Genomic DNA, 23488 nt, shown 5'->3' with positions numbered 1-23488 from the left:
AGCCCTTTGCTGAGCATCCACTTATAGAGGTGAGCCACTTACTGCGAGTTCAGACGAACTGTTCAGTTTCATGGTGCAGGATCCCTTTAAGAAGCACATCCAAAATGTATCACATTAGTGATTTTCTATAGTCCATCAATCAACCCTCCATTCTCCCAGCATGGCCACCCCTTTGTTGCTCTTGGAGCATATTAGGTAGGACCAAGAGAGGTGGGACTGGGGTAGCTTGGAAATGAGAAAAAAGGCCACAAATAACTACCAGTGGAATCATGCTGTGAACAAGGGAAATGTCTTTATTTTCCAGTTTCTTCATATACCGGACAATATTTGTTTCAGAGTGGTAACTGTGAACACAAAACATAGAATTAGGGGCCCTAAAAGTAGGTATGAGGCCATGCACATCCTCCTGAAATATAAGACACACCAAAATCTACCTTCAAAATGCAGATCAATTTTGGCCATGGACAATATGTCAACTACACTCAGAGAGAAGGGCACAGACCCCCACAAACCTCAGAGGATGCCTGGGACAATAAGCTGACTGTGGGTATGAGTCGAAGGTTGGGAAGAAGAGGATATAGGGCTCTTGGGAATGAACTTCAGCCTGGCAATTATTCATCCCACATCCCTGCTTCTTGACTGTGCCAAGGGAGCAGAGCCACCAGGAAACAAAGTGTGCTTTTCCCAAGTCAGGAACGGGATGCTTACGAGGATGAGACACTTGTGAGCCACGGCTGAGCCACGATAACCAGGCCACAGCAGGCGAAGTCAGCAGCAGCACCCTGCCGAGCTCCCTAGCTGATTGCCAAAGCACAAAACGCAGAAGTCACACAAGACACACAAACCTGTTGAACACTTGATGAGTGAGGAATGGGCTGGTCCTCTTGAACACGGACCCTGGAATACCTCTGCACTCCTCTCCCATGCTTTCAGCAACCAGTTCCTGAAGGAGAAACACAGAGATGACAGGGCCAGAGCTGTGCCTGGAGCCACATGTGGACATCCAGGCTTCTGGGTGGCTGGGCCACAAAGCATTCAAAATGGATCAAATATATAATTGTACTCATTTATTTACTTACTATTATTTTTTTAAAGACAGGGTCTTGCTCTAGCACCCAGGCTGGAGTGCAGTGTCACAATCTCAACTCACTGTAGCCTCGGCCTTACTGGGCTCGATCCTCCTACCTCAGTCTCCTGAGGAGCTGGGGCTACAGGTGCATGCCACCACACCTGGCTGATTTTTGTATTTTTCTAGAGACAAGGTTTCACCATGCTGTCCAGGCTGGTCACGAACTCCTGGCTCAAGCAATCTGCCTGCCTTGGCTTCCCAAAGTACTGGGATTACAGTCATGGGCCACTGTGCCTGGCCAAAGATGTAAATTTTTTTTTTTTTTTTTTTTTTTTGAGACGGAGTCTCGCTCTGTAGCCCAGGCTGGAGTGCAGTGGCCGGATCTCAGCTCACTGCAAGCTCCGCCTCCCGGGTTCACGCCATTCTCCTGCCTCAGCCTCCCGAGTAGCTGGGACTACAGGCGCCCGCCACCTCGCCCGGCTATTTTTTGTATTTCTTAGTAGAGACGGGGTTTCACCGTGTTAGCCAGGATGGTCTCAATCTCCTGACCTCGTGATCCGCCCATCTCAGCCTCCCAAAGTGCTGGGATTACAGGCTTGAGCCACCGCGCCCGGCCCAAAGATGTAAATTTAAAAGCTAAAACTACTAAAGCTTAGAAGAAAATAGGCCGGTGCGGTGGCTCACGCCTGTAATCCCAGCATTTTGGGAGGCCGAGGCAGGCAGATCATGAGGTCAGGAGATCAAGGCCATCCTGGCTAACACAGTGAAACCCTGTCTTTACTAAAAATACAAAAAAATTAGCCGGGCTTGTTGGCGGGCACCTGGGGTCCCAGCTACTTGGAAGGCTGAGGCAGGAGAATGGCGTGAACCTGAGAGGCGGAGCTTGCAATGAGCTGAGATCACAACACTGCACTCCAGCCTGGGCAATAGAGCAAGACTCCAACTCAAAAAAAAGAAAATACAGGCGCTAATCTGCATGACCTTGGATCTGGCAATGGTTTCTTAAATTGACACCAAAGGAATAAACAATAAACATACAAAAAAAATTAGATAAATTGAATTTCTGTAAAATTTGAAATGTGTGTGCGTCAAAGAACATTATCAAGAAAGTTAAGAGACTACCCACAGAATGGAAGAAAATATATGTAAGTCATATATCTGATAAGGGTTGAATATCCAGAATATATAATTAATACATGGCTTGATCCTCATTCCTCGCCAGGCTAATAACATGACTAATACAGATTGAATACTTGTCCCCTCCAGATCTCAAGGTGAAATGTGATCCCCAGTGTTGAAGATGGGCTTGGTGCTGTCTTCACAGTAATGAGTGAGTTCTCACTCTACTAGTTCCCATGAGAACTGATGAGAAATGATTGCTAAAAAGAGCCTGGCACCTCCCTCCTCTCTCTTTTCCTTTTTCTTTCACCATGTGATACCTGCTCCCCTTCCCCTTCTTCCACGAGAGGAAGCTTCCTGAAACCCTCACCAGAAACAGACGCTTCTTGCACAGCACACCCTGCAGCACCGTGAGCAAAATAAACCTCTTTTATTTATAAATTACTTAGCCTCAGGTACTCCAATGCAAATGAACTAAAACAATGGCCCTGTTGACTCCTTAGTGATGCTCCAGAAACATTTCTGAAATGCATGAACCAAATTTAACCACTGATTAAATTTAGTGCAGAGTTCTACAGAGAAGGAGCTAACTCAGTCCTGTTTATTAATTGAGCTTTAAAAGAGAACACCGTGATGCTTCTTTGATGATTTATGAATGTTCTCTGTTATAACCCTTTGAAGTCCTCTCTCAAAGAGAACGCAGATAAGCAAGACAGCACCACTTGGCACTCTGGAAGGTATTTCTACTTCCTTTCATCTATCCATTTAACAAATATTTACTTAGTGATTAATACACACCAGGCAGTGTAGGCTGTTGTGATTAACACCTTGCCATAGGTCTAGGTAGCTACTGTCTGCTCTCTTTCACTCTCATCCCACGGAATAGTAACTCTTCTCTTGCTTGTCCCCGCTTCTTCATATTTTAGAAAGTAACTCATTACACTGAACTGCTTATAACTTTCATGTACTCCCTCTCCCAGCCTTTGTGACTGCTTTCTCCAGTGTCTAGAACACTGGGACCCCATCTTCCTTTCCCTCTATTGTGCCATCTTGGCCTAGATAACTCCTGCTCATCTTGTTAGTAAGGAGCTCATCCTGTGAGCTCCCAGAACATCTTCACACATCACCCACCTGGATTCTAATCTTAAGCTTGTCTGAATCCCTAATAAACTGTAAGCTCCATGAGGACAAGAAGCATGTCTAATTCACCACTGTGTCCTCAGGGCCTAGCATAGCACCTGACACATATTGGGTCTTCAATAAATATGTATTAAATGAATATCATAGTTTTCCAATGAATGACATAACCAAGATACCAATGTCTTGCATCTTTATATTAGAGGCAGTTTCTTTCTTTTTTCTTTTTTTTTCTGAGATGGAGTTTTGCTCTTGTTGCCCAGGCTAGAGTGCAATGGTGCAATCTCAGCTCACTGCAACCTCCACCTCCCGGGTTCAAGTGATTCTCCCGCCTCAGCCTCCTGAGTAGTTGGGATTACAGGTATGCACCACCACGCCTGGATAATTTTGTATTTTCAGCAGAGATGGGGTTTCTCCATGTTGGTCAGGCTGGTCTCGAACTCCTGACCTCAGGTGATCCATCCCCCCTTGATCTCCCAAAGTGCTGGGATTACAGGCATAAGCCACCGTGCCCAGCCTAGAGGCATGTTCAGTGAAACACCATTAACCATCTTTCCAACTAGCCTGGCTGCATATTACTGGCTGAAGCCCTATAGCAGTGGCCTCCAGCTGTCAGCAGTGACCAGCAAGTGACAGTCAGTGGAATAATTTTAACAACAAGCTACCACTGTCACACTTGGGCCCCTTCTCCCTCACACTCAGGGGATAAGCTACCTTCACTACCACCTCTAATAGCCATGATGGGGAATGTGTGCTTTTATTTTACTTACTGCTGATGACTCACAACCAAAGATCCACAACAAATCGTCCAGATCTTTTTCATTGACTGTTTCATCAAGAGAAATACCAAGCTACAGAAACAAAAACAAAATGGAAAACATCAACTCTAAACTCCAAGAGGAATCCCAAGAGAGGTCAAAGGGGAGAAATCCCGTCATTCCAAAATATCAGGGTACAATTATAATCCAAGCTAAGGCTTAGAGGAAGGTGGCTAGACCAGTCCCAGGCTTCCCAAGGCTTCGAGTTTTGCCAGCCACCTCTGAACTCTAACATTCCATGGCTTCAGGACACTCCTTTTGAAGCTAGACATGCTTATCTTTTTCTTCCCTTAATCTACTTTACCGTATCAGTTATCAGAGTCTTTATCTTAAAGTCAGTCACACTGTGAAGAGAGGAGTATTATTGTGGGGAAAAGAAAGAGAGATCAGACTGTTACTGTGTCTATATAGAAAGAAGTAGACATAAGAGACTCCATTTTGTTCTGTATTTGAGATGCTGTTAATCTGTGACCCTACCCCCAACCTTGTCCTTGCAAGAGACGTGTGCTGTGGTGACTCAAGGTTTAAAGGATTTGGGGCTGTGCAGGGTGTGTTTTGTTAAACAAGTGCCTGAAGGCAGTATGCTTGTGAAAAGTCATCACCATTCTCTTAATCTCAAGTACCCAGGGACATGTACACTACCAAAGGTCGCAGGGACCTCTGCCTAGGAAAGCTAGGTATTGTCCAAGGTTTCTCCCCATGTGTGATAGTCTGAAATATGGCCTCGTGGGAAGGGAAAGGCCTGATCATCCCCCAGCCTGACACCTGTGAAGGGTCTGTGCTGAGGAAGACTAGTATAAGTGGAAAGAAGGCCTCTTGGCAGTTGAGATAGAGAAAAGCATCTGTCTCCTGCCCGTCCCTGGGCTATGGAACATCTCGGTGTAAAATCCGATTGTATGTTCTATTTACTAAGATGGGAGAAAACCGCCTTAGGGCGAAAGGTGGGACTTGCTAGTGCAATGCTGCTCTTTATGCACTAAAAAGGTTTATGGAGATGTTTGCATATGCATATCAAGGCATAGCATTTTTCCTTAAACTCATTCATGTCACAGAGATCTTTATTCATTTGTCTTACTGCTGACCTTCTCCCTAAGATGATCCTATTATCCTGCCACTTCCCTTTTTCTAAGATGGTAAAGATAATGATCAATAAATACTGAGGGAACTCAGAGACTGGTGCCGGCGTGGGTCCTCTGTAAGCTGAGCGCTGGTCCCCTGGGCCCACTTTTTCTTTCTCTTTATTTGTCTCTGTGTCTCCTTTCTTTTCTCAAGTCTCTCATTCCACCTAACGAGAAATGCCCACAGGTGTGGAGGGGCAGAGCCACCCCTTCAATTATAAGCAAAATATGTGCATTTCAGTCCCACATATGAAAACACAAAGTCTAAAAGAAAGCAAAGGGTGAATGATCCTTTACTGAAAAGATCACAGTATTGCATATTGTAAATAACACTTGTTCATGAAAAAATAGACTGTGCCTAAAGTTTTACTTTTGACTTTTTAAAAACAAAGAGAAAAGCTTTTAATGAGAAGGGATGTGAAAATTTGAAAAACTGGTAAAAATACTGAAAATTTGACTTACCGTGCCATCCTCAAAGAGCCGAAAATTGATCTGCCGCTGAGCAGCCCTGCCCAAGACCTCCTTCACTGAGCAGCCACACTGAATCTTCAAGGTATCAAAGAACAGGTCATGCTGGAGTTGATGCCCTGCTCGCTTGAGACCTACACAAGATAGGAGAACCCCAATCTCTGATAGAGAAACCTGCTCCTCAGCCATTGACATGTCACAGAATAATAGAGATAAATTCTACTAGACTCTTGCTGGTCCTGGGGAGTGCTTTGGTGACTGCTTTTTAAAAAACTAAACATGTTTATTATTACGCTGTAGAAAATTATGAAATACATATCAAAGAGTAAGGAAAATCACCATACCATTGCATTATTGCTTACATTTTGGTGTATTATTTCTCAAGAAATGGGGGAGCAGGTAATACCAGATATATATACCTTTTTTTTTTTTCTTGAGATGGAGATGGAGTCTCGCTCTGTTGCCCAGGCTGGAGTACAGTGGCATGATCTCAGCTCACTGCAAGCCCCGCCTCCCGGGTTCACGCCATTCTCCTGCCTCAGCCCCCCAAGTAGCTGGGACTACAGGCGCCCGCCACTACGCTCAGCTAATTTTTTTAGTAGAGACGGGGTTTCTCCGTGTTGGCCAGGATGGTCTTGATCTCCTGACCTCATGATCTGCCTGCCTCGGCCTCCCAAAGTGCCAGGATTACAGGCGTGAGCTACCGCGCCCGGCCTTTTTTTTTTTTTTTTTTTTTAGAGATAGGGTCTCACTCAGTTGTCCAGGGTGAAACGCAGTGGTACGATCATAGCTGATTGCATCCTCAAACTCCTGGGCTCAAGCTCATGCAATCCCCTTGCCTCAGCCTCCCAAGTAACTGGGATCAAGGGCTCATGCCACCACACCCGGCTAATAATTTTTTTAAATTTTTGAAGATAGTGATCTTGCCATGTTGCCCAGGCTGGCCTTGAACTCTGGGACTCAAGCAATTCTCCCACCTCAGCCTCCGGAAATGATGGGATTATAGGTGTGAACAACCACACCTGGTCTCATCTATGCTTTCCTATAGATTACTATCTTAAATCATTTTTAATGGCTGTATAATAGTCAAACATATGGATGCACCATGATTGAATCACTTTTTTTTTTTTTTTTTGAGAGATGGAGTCTCACTCTGTCCCCCAGGATGGAGTACAGTGGAGTGATCTCAGCTCACTGCAACCTCCACCTCCCAGGTTCAAGCGATTCTCCTGCCTCAGCCTTCCGAGTAGCTGGGACTACAGGTGTTTGCCACCACACCGAGCTGATTTTTGTATTTTCAGTAGAGACAGGGTTTCACTATGTTGGCCAGGCTGCTCTTGAACTCCTGATCTCAAGTGATCCACCTGCCTCAGCCTCCCAGAGTGCTAGGATTACAGATGTGAGCCACTGTGCCTGGACTATTTTTGTTTTTTATAGAGATGTGGTCTCGCTCTTGCCCACGCTGGTCTTGAACTCCTGGCCTCAAGCAATCCTCCTGGCTTAGCCTCCAGACTAGCTGAAATTACAGACACGAGTAACCATGTCCAACTCACTACACAGCAGCATTCTTCTGATTATCAATGTAATGGGATAAATACTAGTTTATTGCTTTATTTTATATCTCTTTCATTAATAGTGAGGCTAAAATTCTATGTCTATTGACCATTTATTTGTATACTTATTTCTTTTAAAATTACATTTAATGTCTTTTGCCTATTTTTCTATTAAGGTGTTCATCCTTCTATGTTTGGGGCTGGTGGGAGAGTAAGAGTCCGATATATTAAAAATATCACAGCTTGCCAGGAGTAAAAGAGAAAAAAATGTTAACACTTAGTCTAGGCCAGGCATGGTGGCTCACGCCTGTAATCCTAGCACTTTGAGAGGCTGAGGTGGGTGGATCACCTGAGGTCAGGAGTTCGAGACCAGCCTGGAAAACATGGCAAAGCCCTGTCTCTACCAAAAATACAAAAATTAGCCAGATGCGGTGGCGTGTACCTCGGGTAATCCCAGTTACCTGAGAGGCTGAGGCAGGACAATCACTTGAATCCAGAAGGCGGAGGTTACAGCAAGCCGAGATCGTGCCACTGCACTCCAGCCTGGGAGACAGACAGAGCAAGACTCCATGAAGCAAGCAAGCAAGCAAGCAAGAAAACAAGAAAGCAAGCAAGCAAGTAAAAAAGAAAGAAAGAAAGAAAGAAAGAGAGAGAGAGAGAGAGAGAGAGAGAGAGAGAGAGAGAGAGAAAGAAAGAAAGAAAGAAAGAAAGAAAGAAAGAAAGAAAGAAAGAAAGAAAGAAAGGAAGGAAGGAAGGAAGGAAGGAAGGAAGGAAGGAAGGAAGGAAGGAAGGAAGGAAGGAAGGAAGGAAGGAGAAAGAAAGAAAGAAAGAAAGAAAACAACAACAAAATACTCAATCATAGGTGTTGAAAGTATTTTTCCTGGATTCTCATTTGACTTAATTTTGCATACAGTATTGGATATACAATATTTTCAATTTTACTTACTCAACTTTATCAATTTTATTATGCCCAAACGTTTTAGACAGATTACCAACTCACCTTCTGACAAAATCAAAGTGGCATTATGTACCCTCCTAGCAATATGCTCCAGCCCATGGGAACCATGGTAGATTGCAAACATGGCAGCCATATTCGCCAAGAGGGCCTAAAAGATAAGAACATTTAAAGAATCATTTAAAGAATCACGTGATGGAAGACAATTAGTGGGAGGGAGTAATTACCTGACTTGGGATGCCAAAACTGAAGACAGGGACAAAACAAAATGATGAGATTGCCTACATTCTTTGATAGTTGTGGACAATTAATGTATAACCTGCCTGACTACCTGAAGGGAACCAGCATCCAAGATACCCTGGAGTTATTACTGTACTAAACCTTCACATTTGACCATTACAAAGGGCTTCTTCCATGCAAAGAAATCATGTCACCCTTAAGGGCAAAGATCACACTACCATCAGATATTGAGAAGCAATATTTAATGTTGGAAGACAATGAAGCAATAAAGATCTCACGGAGAAAAAGTGAGATCTGAGAATTTTACACTCAATCAGGCAATTCTTCAAGAATAAAAAGGAACAAGCAATTTTCAAACATTCAAGAACTTTGGGAATAAAATTCTCCTAAGACCTTAAATAAAACACTAGAGGTTGAACTTCTGCCAACCAAGAGTTGAATGGAGAATTTGTGGCAAAGGACTGGCAAAAATGGAAATGTGCACTTCAGCTGCGAGCAGGGTGGTGTGCAATTGTAGTCCCAGTGACTCCAGAAGCCGAGATGGATCACTTGAACCCAGGATTTTGAGGTTACAGTGACCTATGATTGCGCCACTGGACTCCAGCCTTGTTGACAACGCGAAACCATGTCTCTGCACAATACAGTTGATGTTCAATACTGAGTCCATTTTGTTAGGTACATCTTTTTTTCTGCTAGACTGCTAGAGGAAATCTCTATGGAGCCAATGCAAAATAAGAAACAGTTTCCAAAGGTGAAGTCGGCAGACAATGAAGTAAATGAGGAGATAGAAACATCAGAAAACACGGAAATAGATGTTCTTGTACTTCTTGTACTAAAAGTCTTAGACAAAGTGTAAACACTCTTGTGAACTGCTTACAACAATCAGAATAGGCTGGGTGCGGTGGCTCACGCCTGTATTCCCAGCACTTTGGGAGACCGAGGCGGGTGGATCACGAGGTCAGGAGTTCAAGACCAGACTGGCCAAGATGCTGAAACCCCATCTCTACTAAAAACACAAAAAAATTAGCTGGGCGTGGTGGCGGGTGCCTGTAGTCCCAGCCACTCAGGAGGCTGAGGTAGAGAATTGCTTGAACCTGGGAAGCAGAGCTTGCAGGGAGCCGAGATCGCGCCACTGCAATCCAGCCTGGGGTACAGAGCGAGACTCGTCTAAAACAAACAAACAAACAAAAAAATCAGAAATAAATACAGAAAATCCACAGCACTTTACAACTGTGGAGAAGGAAAGGCTGAGGTAAAGATTCTATGACACACTGTGCCCAAATGCTCATGGCTGTGTTGCTGGGGAACAGAAACCCAGGCCTGACATTCACAGAATGCCCTGGAAGCCTCCACCACAATATTGTAGAGGTTGGTTCATGTCTTTTTTTAATCTAGAGATGATTCCTTCCATAATCAGAAGGCTATATCACACGGCTGAACAACACATTGATGAGAAGTGTAAAACCACTTTTTAAAAACTTCAAAGGGCATTAGAATATCAAAAGAAGAACCAAGAAATTAACATAGAGACCAAGAAAATGACAATTTCTTCCACAAATTGGACAAACTTAAAAATACAATGGGCTTGAATCGGTGGCTCACGCCTGTAATTCCAAGACTTTGGGAGGCTAAGGTAGGAGAATTGCTTTAGCCCAGGAGTTCAAGATGAGAAAGAAGAACATAGCAAGACCCCATCTCTAAAATAAATAAATAAAATAACAATAATACAATTAAGGTACTTAAAAGCATCAAAAGCTAATGAATGTTCAAAATTATTAGTTTTTAGGGAAATGCAAAACAAAACCACAATGAGATTATCACTTCACATCCAATAGGATGGCTATAACCAAAGGATAGGCAGTAATAAACATTGGTGAAAATACGGACAAATTAGAATGTTCATATGCTGCTGGTAGGAAAGTAAAATAATGCAGCCACTTTGGAAAATGTCTGGAAGTTCCTCAAAATGTTAAATGTAGAGTTATATGACCCAGCAATTTCACTGCTAGGAATATACCCAAGAGAACTGAAAACATTACATCCACACAAAAATTTACACAGAAATGTTCACAGCAGGCTTATTTAAAACACTCCAAATGTTTACCAATTGATGAATGGATAAACAAAATGTGGCATGTCCAAACAATGGGATGTTACCCAGCCATAGAAAAGAATTAAGTACACATTCATGCTACAATATGGATGAACCTTGAAAACCTTATACCAAAGAAGCCAGGTACAAAAGGCCACACGTTGTACGATCCCATTTATGTGAATATTCAGAATAGGCAAATCTAGGGAGACAGAAAGTAGAATAGCAGTTGCCAGGGGCTATAGGAAAGGGAGAGGGATAAGGAGTGATTACTTCATAGGACTAAAATTTATTTTTGGGGTAACAAAAATATTCTGAAATTAAATACTGGTGATAGTTGCACAACCTTGTAAATATAATAAAAGCCATTGAGCTGCATACTTGCAATGGGTGAAACTTATGGTGAGTTACATCTCAATAAAAAAACTAATAAAGCGTAAATTATTCCTTACTACACCTGACTTTAGAAAAGCCAACAAGGCTGGACGCAGTGGCTCACACCAGTGATCCCAACACTTTGGGAGGCTGAGGCAGGAGGATCGCTTGAGGCCTGGAGGTCAAGACTAGCCTGGGCAACAAAGTAAGACTCCCATCTCTATTTTAGAAAGATTTTTATGTTAAAAATAAGAACAGCTAATCAAAGGGCTGCTCATTGTGGTAGAAGCTAAGAAATAAGAGAATATAAAGAACAGAACATAATGAAAATTCAGACATCTGTAGTAATGCCACAAATTTATAGAAAAATTGTTTCTTTTCCTTTTTGTTTTGTAGAGGTGGGGTCTGGTTCTGTCACCCAGGCTGGAGTGCAGTGGCATGATCACAGCTCACTGCAGCCTGGACCTTCCAGGGTCAAGCAATCCTTCCACCTCAGCCTCCTGAGTAGCTGGGATACAGGTGTGCACCACAATGCCTGGCTAATTTTTGTACTTTTTTGTAAAGACAGCAGTCTCACTATGTTGCCTGGGATAGATATGAACTCCTGGACTCAAGCAGTCCTCCTGCCTTGGCCTCCCAAAGTGTTGAGATTACAGGCGTGAGCCACCACACCCTGTTTTTTTGGTTTTGTTTTAGAATGGAGCCTGTTGAGCCAGAATAGTCTCAGAGAGACTCCCTAGAGAAAATTTTATTTAAAAAAGAATTCATTAACACACTTTCAGAGTAAAAAAGAGTTATACCCCATCAATGATACAAAACTAAGAGTGGATCCCCCAGTGCCAAGACAGAAGAACAAGAGTGAGAAGAATGTGGAACAGCTGCTACAACAGAATGCGTGGGTCAAAGACCTACAGCACAAAAGGAGCAACTCAAAAGACACCAGTCATCTCCTGACAAAACAGGGAGACTTGCATGCTTACAAAGAGTGAAACTGCAGTTATGAGTAATTCTTTTATGCAATCAATTATGAAAAGACACATATGCAGTGAATTAGACAACGAAGAGTTAGAAGATCATCAAAATAAGAGGATGAAAATCACACAAGCTGGAGTATGGCCATCTCCAGGGCAAACATTTTAACAATTGCTGGAAAAGATACAGACCTTTCAACCCAAGTTAAATAATAAATTATCAGCTATACATGAACTGGAAGAAATTAAGCTACAGGAACATAAGGCTGGGCACACTGACTCATCCCTGTAATCCCAGCACTTTGGGAGGCTGAGGTGGGTGGATCACCTGAGGCCAGGAGTTCGAGACCAGCCTGGCCAGCATGGTGAAACCCCATCTCTTCTAAAAATACAAAAAATATTAGTCAGGCATGGTGGTGGGTGCCTGTAATCCCAGCTACTCAGGAGACTGAGGCAGAAGAATCGCTTGAACCCGGGAGGCGGAGGTTTCAGTGAGCTGAGATCGCACTACTGCACTCCAGCCTGGGTGACAGAGCAAAAGTCTATCTCAAAAAACAAACAAACAAACCAAAAAACAAAAACAAATAAATAAATAAAGATCAGCTTGCTGTGTAACAGAGGAAAAGCTTGTGCCAACCAGCTTTCCTTCCTACGATACTGGAAGAGCTCTTATTTGAAAAGAGGTGGCACTTTCCTGAGGCAAAACACAATACAAAAGGACCAACTGAGGAAATGGCTCCAAAGACCCGTGACTGCAGAACCAACTATAAGAAGATCTTATTGACCACTGCTTTCCTGGAGAAGCTTTTCAGAGGTGGTTCTAGATGCCAAAGCCCTGAGACGAAAGAGCACTACGCCTCCCATTGAAGTATCTGTGATATCTCTTTCTGACACTTCATAGAAGAGATGCAATTACAATGGCCACGCATGGTGGCTCATGCCTGTAATCCTATCACTATGGGAGGCCAAGATAGGATCACTTGAGCTCAGGAGTTTGAGACCAACCTGAGCAACAAAGCGAGACCTCGTCTCTACAAAACATTTTTTTGAAAATCAGCTGGGTGTGGTGGAATGTACCCACAGTCCCAGCTACTTAGGAGGCTGAGGCCGGAGAATAATTTGAGCCCTGGAGGTTGAGGGTTGAGGCTGCAGTGAGCTATGACCATGCCACTGCACTTCAGAATGGGCAACAGAGCAAGAATCTGTTTCAAGAAAAAAAAAAAAAAAGAGGCCAGGTGCCATGGCTCACACTTATAATCCCAGGACTTTGGGAGGCCCAGGCAGGACCATCACTTGAGGTCAGGAGTTTGAGATCAACCTGGCCAACATGATGAAACCCGCCTCTACTAAAAATACAAAAATTATCTGAGTGTGATGGCATGTGCCTGCAATTCCAGCTATTCAGGAGGCTGACGCACAAGAATCACTTGAACCCAGGAGGCAGAGGTTGCAGTGAGCCAAGATTGCGCCACCCCACTCCAGCCTGGGTGACGGAGGAACAAGACTCTGTCTCAAAGCAAAAAAAAAAAAAGAGAGAGAGAGAGATGTACTTAGAATGGATCCTGTGCTCAGGAGTGGGCCTCCAACTGATCCTAGGGGTTGGCTGGGTTTCACAAACACGTCGACCTAAGCCCTAGAGCAACTTCAAGGAGCAGAGCCCAGAACCCTGGTCAGAACCAGGAAGCTCTTCCTGCTTTATCCCATCCTTTTAAAGAATGCCAGACATGGCTGGGTGCAGTGGCTCACATCTGTAATCCCAGTACTTTGGAAGGCTGAGGTGGGTGGATCACGACGTCAGGGGTTCAAGACCAACCTGGCCAAGACAGTGAAACCCTGTCTGTACTAAAAATACAAAAACTAGCATGATGTGGTGGCAGGCACCTGTAATCCCAGTTACTCAGGAGGCTGAGGCAGGAGAATTGCTTGAACACGGGTAGCAGAGGTTGCAGTGAGCTGAGATTGCACCACTGCACTCCAGCCTGGGCGACCGAGTGAGACTCTGTCTCAAAAAAAAGAATGCCAGTCATAATCTCCAAGTAAGAGTGCCTCGTGACTACCACCATCCCCTCAAGCAGTCATCTCAAATGCCCTCACTTTGCCTTCCTCAACCCATTCCTGGAGAGGCTCCTTCTCAGCCCTAAGACAGGGTGTCTCAACTGTCACCCACAACAAACCTGGCCAGATGCTAAGAACACTAGAGACCCTGATATCCATCTTTCTATTTACACATATTTTAAGTGTGTATATAAAAGTGAAGAGTAGCCTCTTTTGTCCTTTCTTAAGCTTAGCCTACTCAGGATATGAAGATGTGATTATGGGTAAAATGAAACCAATAATGCCCTTTTTTTAAAATATTAAAACATTTATGGTGAAGAGAATGCATAGGCAAAGGGTGTGCATAGAAAGAACACCAGTAAAACATAGTGTATTTTTTTCAACTTTTTTTGTGGGGGGCAGGAGTTGGGGACATAGTCTCCCTCTGTCACTCAGGCTGGAGTGCAGTGGCATGATCATGGCTCACTGCAGCCTCAACCTCCCAGGTTCTGGTGATCCTCCTACCTGAGCCTCCCTAGCACCTGGAACTACAGGAGCACACCACCACTGCCAGCTAATTTATTTTATTTTATTTTTCATAGAGACGGGGTTTTGCCATGTCACCCAGGCGGGTTTCCAACTCCTGGGCTCCAGCAAACTGCCTGCCTTGGCCTCACAAAGTGCTGGGATTACAGGCACGAGCCACCACACCCAACCAACACTGTATTTTGGTTCTCATAAGACAACGAGCCTTCTACACCAATAAGATCTTGCCATTTCTGGTGTGCTCACTGCTCAGGAGATGGTGAATAAATGAATGAATGAATGAGTAGCTCATTTCTGTATATCATAAGGCATTCAGTAGTCAGGTCAGACATGTGATTTACCTGAGCTGTACAGATGTTGCTGGTAGCTTTGTCTCTCCGGATGTGTTGCTCCCTGGTTTGAAGAGCAAGACGATACACTTCTTTCCCAGTGGTGTCTCTACACCAAGAATAAGGCATCCAGTTAGCACAGATAATCACAGCACTAGGGGCTGCTATAAATAGAATTACTTCTTTCCTTCCCAGCTTGAAGTTAATTCAGCAAATGCACTTGGGTGCAAGTTCATAAAGAAACAATTTCTAAACATTCCTCGTCTAAACAGGATTACTGATTTTTTTTTTTTTTTTTTTTTTTTGAGACAGTTTCACTCTTTTGCCCAGGCTGGAGTGCAATGGCGTGATCTCGGCTCACTGCAACCTCCGTCTTCTGGTTTCAAGCAATTCTCCTACCTCAGCCTCCTGAAACCACGCCCGGCTAATTTTTGTATTTTTAGTAGAGAAAGGGTTTCACCATGTTGGCCAGGCTGGTCTCAAACTCCTGACCTCAGGTGATCCACCCGCCTCAGCCTCCCAAAGTGCTGAGATTACAGGCATGAGCCACTGTGCCCAGCAGGATTACTGATTTTTAGATTGTACTCGGAGACACCAAGATATATACAATAAGTCTAGGAATTTTGAAAGAAAATTTTGCAGGAATATCCCAGATGAATATAATAATGGTGACTGGGAGGATTAAGTTTCACTCTGAACTTCTCAGGAGACGCAGGAAAAGTGGAAATAGCTGACGAAATTGAAAAGAGTTGGCTCTCTGTGGATTCTGCACCACAGATTCAACCAATCACAGACTGAAAACATTTGAAAAACTAAAAAATAATACAACAATTAAAACTCACACAAATTTTATGAGCCGGGCATGGTGGCTCACGCCTATAATCTCAGCACTTTGCGGGGCCAAGGCGGGCAGATTACCTGAGGTCCAGAGTTCGAGACCAGCCTGACCAACATGATGAAACCCCATTTCTACTAAAAATACAAAAATTAGCCAGACATGGTGACAGGCACCTGTAATCCCAGTTACTCAGGAGGCTGAGGCTCGGGAATCACTTGAACCTGGGAGGCGGAGGTTGCAGTGAGCCAAGATCATATCACTGTACTCCAACCTGGGTGACAGTGAGATTTCGTCTCAAAAAAAAAAAAAAATCACACAAATTTTTAAAAACAATACAGTGTAACAACTAGAGCATAACATTAGTGTTACAAGATGATTTAAAGTATACAGGGGCCAGGCATGGTGGCTCACACCTGTAAATCCCAGCATTTTGGGAGGCTGGGGTGGGCAGATCACTTGGGTCCTAAGACCACCCTGAGCAATATGGTAAAACCCTGTTTTTACAAAAAATTTTAAAAATTAGTTGGATACAGTGGCCATGTTTATACCACTGCACTCCAGCCTGGGTGACAGAGTGAGATTTGGTCTCAAAATAAATAAGTAAATAAATAAAATTTAAAAAAACACACACTTCACATTATCATCACATCATTCACTAATTCAGGCTACTCACGTTAAACTCCAGCTTTTATAAAAGGTCAAAAAGATAATCTTTTCTCTAAATTTCCCCAGTAATAATCCTGGAATGCATCTAGGTCCCCCGCTCCTTTTTTTTCCTTCCTTTTTTTTTTTGAGATGGAGTTTCGCTCTGTCGCCCAAGCTGAAGTGCAGCGGCGCCATCTTGGCTCACTGCAACCTCCACCACCAGGGTTCAAGTGATTCTCCTGGCTCAGTCTCCCGAGTAGCTGGCACTACTCCCAGTAGTGGCACCTGCCACCACGGCCAGCTAGTTTTTGTGTTTTTAGTAGAGACAGGGTTTCACCATATTGGCCAGGCCGGTCTCAAACTCCTGACCTTGTGATCTGCCCAACTCGGCCTCCCAGAATGCTGGGATTACAGGTGTGAGCCACTGCACCCGGCCCTTTTTTTTCTTTTCTTTTTTTTTAAGGAACAAAGACTACTTCTGAACACCTACGTTTTTAATCTGAGAAGTTTCACCAATGAGAAGCAATCAGGAAAGTACATTTGGAAATCTGGAAATTACTCAAATGGACATGTGGCGGAAGCCTCTAGGAAGGAACGCAGAGCAAACTCAGTGTGTGCTTTGTAGTCTTTCAGTGCATTTGTCTTTACAGAGCCGTGTGGCATAATGCTTTTGAGAACAAAACTGTCTAAACACAAAACATGCCTAAAATATTTAGCCTTTCAAGGCTTCCATCAACCTAAGCAAATGCGTTATATGACTTCGATACGTTATAAATTATACACAAAATTTTTCAAAACTTTACAAATTTACGGGATTTGAGAAGTACTAGCTCATACCCCAAACAGAATTGTTCTTCTGAATCTATGTTGTATATTTCCTTAACTGACTCAACATGGCCCAGTTGAATTCAGATAGAAATCAACATCTGTGGTCAGAAGGAATCAGGGAAATCATAATCACAATAAAAGGAGAGAAACATGAGCCCCTTTACCTTGTCACCCCCACCATTCTTCCAGGCATCATTCTCACCAAGCTTTCACGGACAGCAAAAAAGGCTGCATGGGGTCCACCATAGCCCAGTGGCACTCCAAATCTCTGTGAGCTGCCCAGGGCGATGTCTACCCCAAATTCTCCAGGTGGCCTCAAGATGCACAGAGCTAAAAGGTCAGTAGCACAGCAGGCCAGGCTCTAGAAAGGAAATGAGAGAAAAGAGAAAAGGCGTAAGATCGCTACCTTTCCCTGAGAGTAGTGGGAGAGTAGCAAATTACCTTAACTACAGGAAGACTGGCAGAGTATGTTCACATCCTGTGAACTCCATTTGCTCATTCATTCATTCATTCAGTAAATATGTACTGAGTGCCCATGATGTGCCAGGAATCAGTGAACAGAACAAAGTTGCAGCAAGGAGGCAGGAAGGAGAGTTTTACCATCGCATGTGATAATGGTAAAGAAATTAAGGCACATGAAAAGACAGAGAGAGAGACAGGTAGACAGACAGATACAAGTTGGGATACACCTCCATGGACCCCCACAAGAAAGGTATGCCTACCCCACTCTGATGAGCTCTCTCCACGAGTTCCGTAAAGTCTTCCACCTTCCCCTCCGTGTCTGGGTACTGGAACAACACTCCGCTGACATCTTTTCCACTGAAGTCCATTTCACAGGGTAACTTCAGCTCAGTGAGGACTCCAGTGTATCTGGAAAGACAGACAACAAAGAACAATTGTGCTTTTGGTTTACAAGGGAAAATTAATTAACTAACGCTTCTTTTTCAGTAAGACAGCATTCATTTTCTGTGCCCTCCCACAGTGTCCTCCCACCCCTGCCCCATCCCATCCCACACCAGGCCCTTCAGTGGTAACCGTGTCACAGCAACTCAAGAGCATCTGACAGCTCTGCTTCTGTTCCTCTCTTCCATCCTATGACTCCCCTTTGCCTTTTCCTGTCACAATCTCTTCCTGAGAGAGACCCAGGAGTATTGCTTCCTAGGGCTAATGAGCCAATATTTGTAACAACAGAGCCATCGCCTCTTTCACCTGGGATCACTCTCAAGTGAATAGAAAACCATCAGTAAGACAAGGAGGGAGCGGAGCGGGTGCAGTGGCTCACACCTGTAATCCCAGCACTTTGGGAGGCTGAGGCGAGTGGATCATGAGGTCAGGAGATCAAGACCATCCCAGCTAACACAGTGAAACCCCGTCTCTACTAAAAATACAAAAAAATTAGCCAGGCGTGGTGGCGGGCGCCTGTAGTCCCAGCTACTCAGGAAGCTGAGGCAAGAGAATGGCATGAACCGGGGAGGTGGAGATTGCAGTGAGCAGAAGTCGCACCACTGCACTCCAGCCTGGGCGACAGAGTCTCAAAAAAAAAAAAAAGACAAGGAGGAAGAACTTCCTTAGATTGCTGAAACTAATGCCAATTATATGTCGGAAACCCTCCTCTGAAGGGATGGTGGTATGGGTAGAGGAAAGAATGCTCAACTTTTACAAAGGAGAAAGCAAATACCTACAAATAGCGGTCGTTGCGAGGTTTGTTTTACCTGATTACAGCACAAACGAAAGGCACCACACTTTAAACTATATCGCATCTCACCTAGAGACTCTGTGCATCGTCTGTAAACTACGTTTGCGAGGAATACACACAAAATCATAACAGTTGTATGTGAGTCCCATTTTTTTTTCAAACTTTCCAAAACCTAATCAAAACAATATTTTTATTTTCTTTTCACAAAAAGAAAACACAACACAACAACTTACTGTAAAGCAATGGCAACTGTGTATTTCCCCACTCAATTCTGACACAGCTTACTTACCAGAGAGATCCCCGGAAGAAAGTAAGAGGGAAGGCAAAACTCAGAACCCCAATTTAAACCACAAAAAAGCCTGTTTCAGATTCACCTCCAATCATTTTGGAAGTAAGAAAGAGAAAGAAACAGCAGAGATGAACATGACATTATCCTGAGTTTAAAACACGAATAAAATTAATTACTTGGCTCGAGTCTGGACAACAGCTATTGTCTGTGGGTGGCAACGGGGGTCAACAAAGAACTTCCTCCTCTTGTTGTGTCTATTGAAAAGAAAAAGCACATTCCAATATGAACATTAAATAAATCAGACTATCTTCTAAGAATGCAAAGCAAACATGGTACCGAGAGTAAGTCTAAGCACAGTATAAAAAATACTGAGTAGGCCAGGTGCGGTGGCTCACACCTGTAGTCCCAGCACTTTGGGAGCCCGAGGTGGGCAGATTACCTGAGGTCAGGAGTTCGAGACCAGCCTGGCCAACATGATAAAACCCCACCTCTACTAAAAATACAAAATTAGCTGGGTATGATGGTGCATGCCTGTAATCCCAGCTACTTGGGAGGCTGAGGCCGGAGAATTGCTTGAACCAGGGAGGTGGAGGTTGCAGTGAGCCAAGATCGCACCACTGCTGCACTCCATCCTGCGCAAGAAGAGCGAAACTCTGTCTCAAAACAACAACAACAGCAACAACAAAAAACACTGAGCCATCAATAACTAATGGCATTTACTGATTAGCATTGCTCATAGATCCAATTCCCATTCTAACCCCATTTAGAAAGTCAGTCTTAAGATGGTTCAATTTCTATGTTTATTCAATAACAATTATTTAATAATGGTTCAAAATTTTAAAAATATACCACGAGGAAAAAGAAAATAAAGCAAAGGACAGTGATTAGATACAACTGTAAATTGGACAGGTGTGGTGGCTCACACCTGTAATCCCAGTACTACAGGAGGCCGAGGCAGGTGGATCACCTGAGGTCAGGAGTTCAAGATCAGCCTGGCCAACATAGCGAAACCCCAGCTCTACTAAAACTACAAAACTTAGCCAGGCATGGTGGTGCGTGCCTGTAATCCCAGCTACTCGGGAGGCTGAGGCAGGAGAATTGCTTGAACCTGGGAGGCAGAGATTGCAGTGAGCTGAGATCGCATCACTGCACGCCAGCCTAGGCCACAGAGTGAGACTCCGTCTTAAATAAATAAATACATACATACATAAATTAATAAATAAAATAGTTTATTTATTTTTATTTTATTTTATTTTTATTATTATTTTTTTGAGGTGGAGTCTCGCTCTGTTGCCCAGGCTGGAGTGCAGCTCCGCCTCCCAGGTTCACGCCATTCTCCTGCCTCAGCCTCCTGAGTAGCAGGGACTACAGGCGCCCACCACCACACCCGGCTAAGGGGTTTCACCATGTTAGTCAGGAAGGTCTCGATCTCCTGATCTTGTGATCCACCCGTCTCAGCCTCCCAAAGTGCTGGGATTACAGGCATGAGCCACCATGCCTGGCCTTATTTTATTTTTTCATGGAGGGAACAGGGTCTCACTTTGTCGCCCAGGCCGGAGTGTAGTGGTGCAATCACAGCCCATTGCAACCTCAACCTCCCAGGCTCAAGTGATCCTTCCACCTCAGCACACTGCCCCCACATAGTTGGGACTACAGGCATGTGCCACCATGCCCAGCCAATTTTTGTATTAAAAAAATAAAATTGGCCAGTCATGGTGGCTCATGCCTGTAATCCTTGTACTTTGGGAGGCTGAGGCGAGTGGATTGCTCGAGCTCAGGAGTTCAAGACCAGCTTAGGCAACATGGCAAAACCCCATCTCCACAAAAAATACAAAAATTAGCTGGGCATGGTGGCACAGGCCTACAGTCCCAGCTACTTGGGGGGATGAGGCAAGAGGATCACTTGAACTGGCGAAGTCAAGGCTGCAGTGAGCTGAGATTGTGCACCCCAGCCTGGGTGACAAAGTCAAATCCTGCCTTAAAAAAATAAATGAAGGCCAGATGTGGTGGCTCACATCTGTAATCCCAGGACTTTGGGAGGCAGAGGTGGGTGGATCATGAGGTCAGGAGATCGAGACCCTCCTGGCTAACACAGTGAAACTCCATCTCTACTAAAAATAATAATAATAAAACTTAGCCAGGTGTGGTGGTAGGCACCTGTAGTCCCAGCTACACGGGAGGCTGAGGCAGGAGAATAGCGTGAACCCGCAAGGTAGAGCTTGCAGTGAGCCGAGATCGCACCACTGCACTCCAGCCTGGGCAACAGAGCAAGACTCCGCCTTGGGGGAAAAAAAAAAAATTAAAATAAATAAATAAATGAAATAAAAAGCAATTTTTTTTTTTTAAAAAAGAGGGAAGATGAAAATTAGTGAAAAGCTAAGAATAATAACCAGAGAGGCATGTGGACGGCACCCCTTTGTTGCTGTGTGTCCCTGACACAGGTAGAACCTGAACTCACCCCCAACGGCTGCTCAGGAATCAGAAAGGCTGATGGCTGGAATGTACCAGAGGTCCCCAAACCTGCTGAACAAGTATGGAGCTCACTCCCCACCCCAAGTCTGCAGAAGCCAAAAAAGAGGCTTACATGGGCATTCAGAGCTAGGGGCACGAGACCTAAGACAGCGTGAATGTGTGCACCTTTCCCAACCAGATGACCATCTACATGAGAATTCCACCAGGAAGGGAGGCTCCTAAGTACTGGCAAGGCAAATGAGGGAAGGGGATGAGCTGGAGAACCACTGTGAATTGTCCATCCTGATTCAGTAACTCCACTTCTAGAAATGTCTCTTCAGGAAATAATCAGAAGTTTTGACAAAGATTTATTATAAGGATGCACACGAAGCACTATTAACAACAGTAAAAGATGGAAATAAACTAAATGTGTAATAGACAAGAGATTAAATAAATTATGGCACTTCCATGCAAGTGCCATGGAGATAATGGAAGTCCTACTCTATGGGCCTGAAAATCCACCCTCGACCACAGTGCCATGACCTTTGTTGCTACCCTCTTACAACCCCACCAAACGGAGGCCCTCACACCTTTCCACTCAGCTATGCTGTCAAGGTTTGGAACAATGGAGAGGCTCCCAAGTGCTCAGTCATGTGTGTGTGTTATGGGGGGATCCTCACGACTAACCCACACTCGCCCTCAAAGCAGCACCCTCACCCCCACCCCCAGCCACATCTATCCAAAGTCCACTTCTAATTGAGCTTCCCCCTCCCCTGCTCCCGCCCTCTGCCCTCCCAAAACAAGGTGCCGAGTCAGCTGTTTAAGGTCACGTTGCCACCCTAACCTCACTGCCTTGCCTTGAGAGACCTCGCCCTGTTCCCCAAACAACCCCGCTGGCCCCTGGAGCCACCCTTGCAGCCCCCAGGCATGCGCTTGGCTGCTTCCCCATGCCAGCACTTCCCAGTGGGGGACCTGGCACCGGCTCCTTGTCCTTCCTCCCAAAAATGGTACCCTCACCAAACGTGCAGATGTCTTCACCCCTCGCCTGCCAACCTCAGCCCTCCCGTCTAATCTTCCCCAACCCCAACCAAAATCCGGGCGGAGACACCAAGAAGGACCCTGGGAGGAAATATCCAACTTCTAGGTTTTTGAACCTCTTGAGTTTTTCAGTTTCTTTAGAAAGTCATACTCTAGAAAGCTGACTAAAGTAATATTCACAATATACTATAAAAAGAAAACAAGGCCGAATGAGGTGGCCCACACCTGGAATCCCAGCACTTTGGGAGGCCTCTCACCTGTGGCACAGCTGCAGCGCCTCTGCGGCTGCAGTCCCCTCATCCAGCAGGGATGCATTGGCCATGTCCAGGCCTGTGATGTCACACACCATGGTCTGGTAGTTGAGTAAACTCTCCAGCCTTCCCTGAGACACCTCAGGCTGGTATGGAGTATACTGGGTGATCCTGCAAGGGAAACAAAAGGTCTTGTCCAAACTCTGACTCTGCTGTTTAGAGAAGCACACAAAATACCTTCGTTTTAGGAGTCAGTACCTGAAAATAATTAGCCTGTCTTAAAGAGAATTACATAACACATCAGTAAGCTTCTTTTTGGCCTTTGTAAAGAAGCTTAGAATTAAATCACAGTAACAATATTACCCTTTGTTTGGGGATAAGCAGTACTTATTTTTGTGTCTCTGGTTTTCTTTTTTCTTTCTTTTTTTTTTTTTGAGACAGGGTCTCACTCTGTCACCCAGGCTGGAGTGCAATAGCATGATCACGACTCCCTGAGCCTCAATGTACAAGGCTCAAGAGATCCTCTGGCCTAAGTCTCCAAAGTGGCTGGGACAACAAGCACATGCCATCACGCTCGGCTAATGTTTGTATTCTTTGTAGAGCCAGGGTTTTACCATGTTGCCCAAGC

At 44.5% G+C, this 23488-nt stretch overlaps 1 protein-coding gene across 1 annotated transcript in view; it reads right to left on the bottom strand.

Annotated features, from left to right (window-relative positions):
* Positions 1-23488, bottom strand: part of GLDC (glycine decarboxylase) — a 115290-nt gene that overhangs the window by 57691 nt on the left and 34111 nt on the right. Inside the window, exons 4-14 of the mRNA XM_001112651.5 lie at positions 22867-23031; positions 19297-19374; positions 17858-18005; positions 17300-17496; positions 14837-14933; positions 8283-8388; positions 5724-5863; positions 4096-4176; positions 846-943; positions 260-344; positions 43-84 (exon numbers count right to left, since the gene is read on the bottom strand). Of these exons, the coding sequence (XP_001112651.1) occupies positions 43-84; positions 260-344; positions 846-943; positions 4096-4176; positions 5724-5863; positions 8283-8388; positions 14837-14933; positions 17300-17496; positions 17858-18005; positions 19297-19374; positions 22867-23031 (1237 nt within the window). The remainder of the gene's footprint in view (positions 1-42; positions 85-259; positions 345-845; positions 944-4095; positions 4177-5723; positions 5864-8282; positions 8389-14836; positions 14934-17299; positions 17497-17857; positions 18006-19296; positions 19375-22866; positions 23032-23488) is intronic.

The sequence above is a fragment of the Macaca mulatta genome, chromosome 15, assembly GCF_049350105.2.
Source record: "Macaca mulatta isolate MMU2019108-1 chromosome 15, T2T-MMU8v2.0, whole genome shotgun sequence".
Taxonomy (NCBI): domain Eukaryota; kingdom Metazoa; phylum Chordata; class Mammalia; order Primates; family Cercopithecidae; genus Macaca; species Macaca mulatta.
This window is presented reverse-complemented; position numbering and strand designations above follow the sequence as displayed.